Here is a 1,820-nt window from a genome sequence, read left to right as displayed (position 1 = left end):
TATTATATAATTATAATAGAAACTTTACAGGAAAATAAACCAAGAAATCATGATTGATTTGGAATAATGAGAACATGTCTCACTCACTGCATGCCTGTCAGTTGTCCCCGTTGATGCAATAAATTTTAACCTGAAAGGCTGCATTTCAAGTTTGTCTTTATCATACATTAGATAGATAGATTGTTTAAAATTGACTGTGGTGGTGTAGAGCCCCCAAACCTATTTGGGGCTCTACAACAAAATAGGTTTGAACCCCTTAACCTAACTGCGATGCACCTTAAAGGTTGCTAACTGTTCAGCTAGCTTTGGGCTTGAGGGTTTCCAGTTAAAACACGAGTTAAACTACACACATGTCTCTTTTAATGTTTCCTTTAACCTGCAGTTTCCCAGTTAGCTACACCATCCTGTCTGTGAAACAGGAGAGAATTGTGGAGGAACTGGATGAGGAAGCTAGGATCCACATCATCAGAGGGCCACGGACTGGTGCCAACTCCTGACTCAGTTGGACTGGGCTTTCTGGCCCCTTAATACAGGTGGAGAAGTTTACATGTGGATGCTGGAGGGATCACAGCTCATATATGGACATTACAGTGTTTCTGGATCCTTTTCTGCTTGGAAAAAAATAAAAGCAGATATAATCATATATATATATATTTCTGATCAGCTTTCTGCATTACTGTAAGCCTAATGTGCTGTGAATAAAACACTGATGCCCATCTTTGCATATAAATTCTCAGTAAATTTATAAGAAATCTCTAAATGAAACAGTTAACATAGAAACAGGTTTCAGTTTATGCAGTGTATTTCCAATAATAAGTCCAGACTAGAGCATTTTAGTCATTGTATATCAGTGGCATATTCCAGAACAGTAGAAAGTGTCTCAGTAAAACTAAAGAATTCAGCTTTCAAGAAAAAAATGACCAATGTTTACTTAGCATTATACAGATATGGTAATCACATAGCTCTTTTCTGCTCATTCATTCAGTGCATCATTCACACAAGCACGTTTTCCTATGCTTAAGACGCTGATTGATGCATCTTAGTGGCAACATGGGGTTAGTATCTTACCTAATATTTGGCGTGCAGACTGGAGCAGCCAGGAATTAAACTACCAACCTTCTGATTAGCAGGTGAGTTGTGCTACCTCAGCCACAGCCACCCAATATATTTATGTAAGATCCCAATTTTGTGTATAAAAAGTAAAGCCCATAGCTCAATCAACAAACAACTTAACTCCCAAAACATTTTTGTACACATAGCTACATGCAGGCTAAATGTATTCAGTTTGCAAGCAACCCTGCTGATGTCAGCAAAATATCTAAATGTTCATGACTGCACAGTAAGAAATATGAGCTCTGTGCCATTTATGTATGCATAGCCTAATGTGAACTGGATTTCTGTAGCCATGTGCTGTAAGCTCATCCATTCAGGTTTCCTAAAAATCTAGGACAAAGTGCTCTGGATTTAGATCAGCTGATTTGCTCATCACGTCTCATAAATATGAGGCATACTTGAATTATACAGTCATGTGACTCAGTGCAGTCCTTTGAAAAACTTAAGCACATCCCATTATTCAGTTTGCAGGACTACCTTTAGAATACAATAGAATAGCTCCTTTTTGGTCATTATACAGGGTGGGCCATTTGTATGGATACAACGTAATAAAATGGGAATGGTTGGTGATATTAAAGTCCTGTTTGTGGTAGGGCTGTGCGATATGACCAAAATCTCATATCCCGATATAAGAATTCTATCCTCCCGATAACGATATAAATCACAAAAATGTAACATTTTCTGTAAATTCTGTGAATCTCGGGCAG

The 1,820-nt window shown here is 37.9% G+C and overlaps 1 protein-coding gene across 1 annotated transcript in view; it reads left to right on the top strand.

The window, feature by feature from the left end:
* coa3b (cytochrome C oxidase assembly factor 3b) overlaps positions 1-724 on the top strand; it is a 3,186-nt gene extending 2,462 nt beyond the window's left edge. The window contains exon 2 of the mRNA XM_005750854.2: positions 391-724. Within this exon, the coding sequence (XP_005750911.1) occupies positions 391-497 (107 nt within the window). The 3' untranslated portion in view covers positions 498-724. The remainder of the gene's footprint in view (positions 1-390) is intronic.
* The last annotated feature ends 1,096 nt before the right edge of the window (positions 725-1,820 follow it).

Source organism: Pundamilia nyererei, unplaced genomic scaffold (genome assembly GCF_000239375.1).
Source record: "Pundamilia nyererei isolate P.nyererei 1_Seehausen unplaced genomic scaffold, PunNye1.0 scaffold00290, whole genome shotgun sequence".
NCBI lineage: Eukaryota > Metazoa > Chordata > Actinopteri > Cichliformes > Cichlidae > Pundamilia > Pundamilia nyererei.
This window is presented reverse-complemented; position numbering and strand designations above follow the sequence as displayed.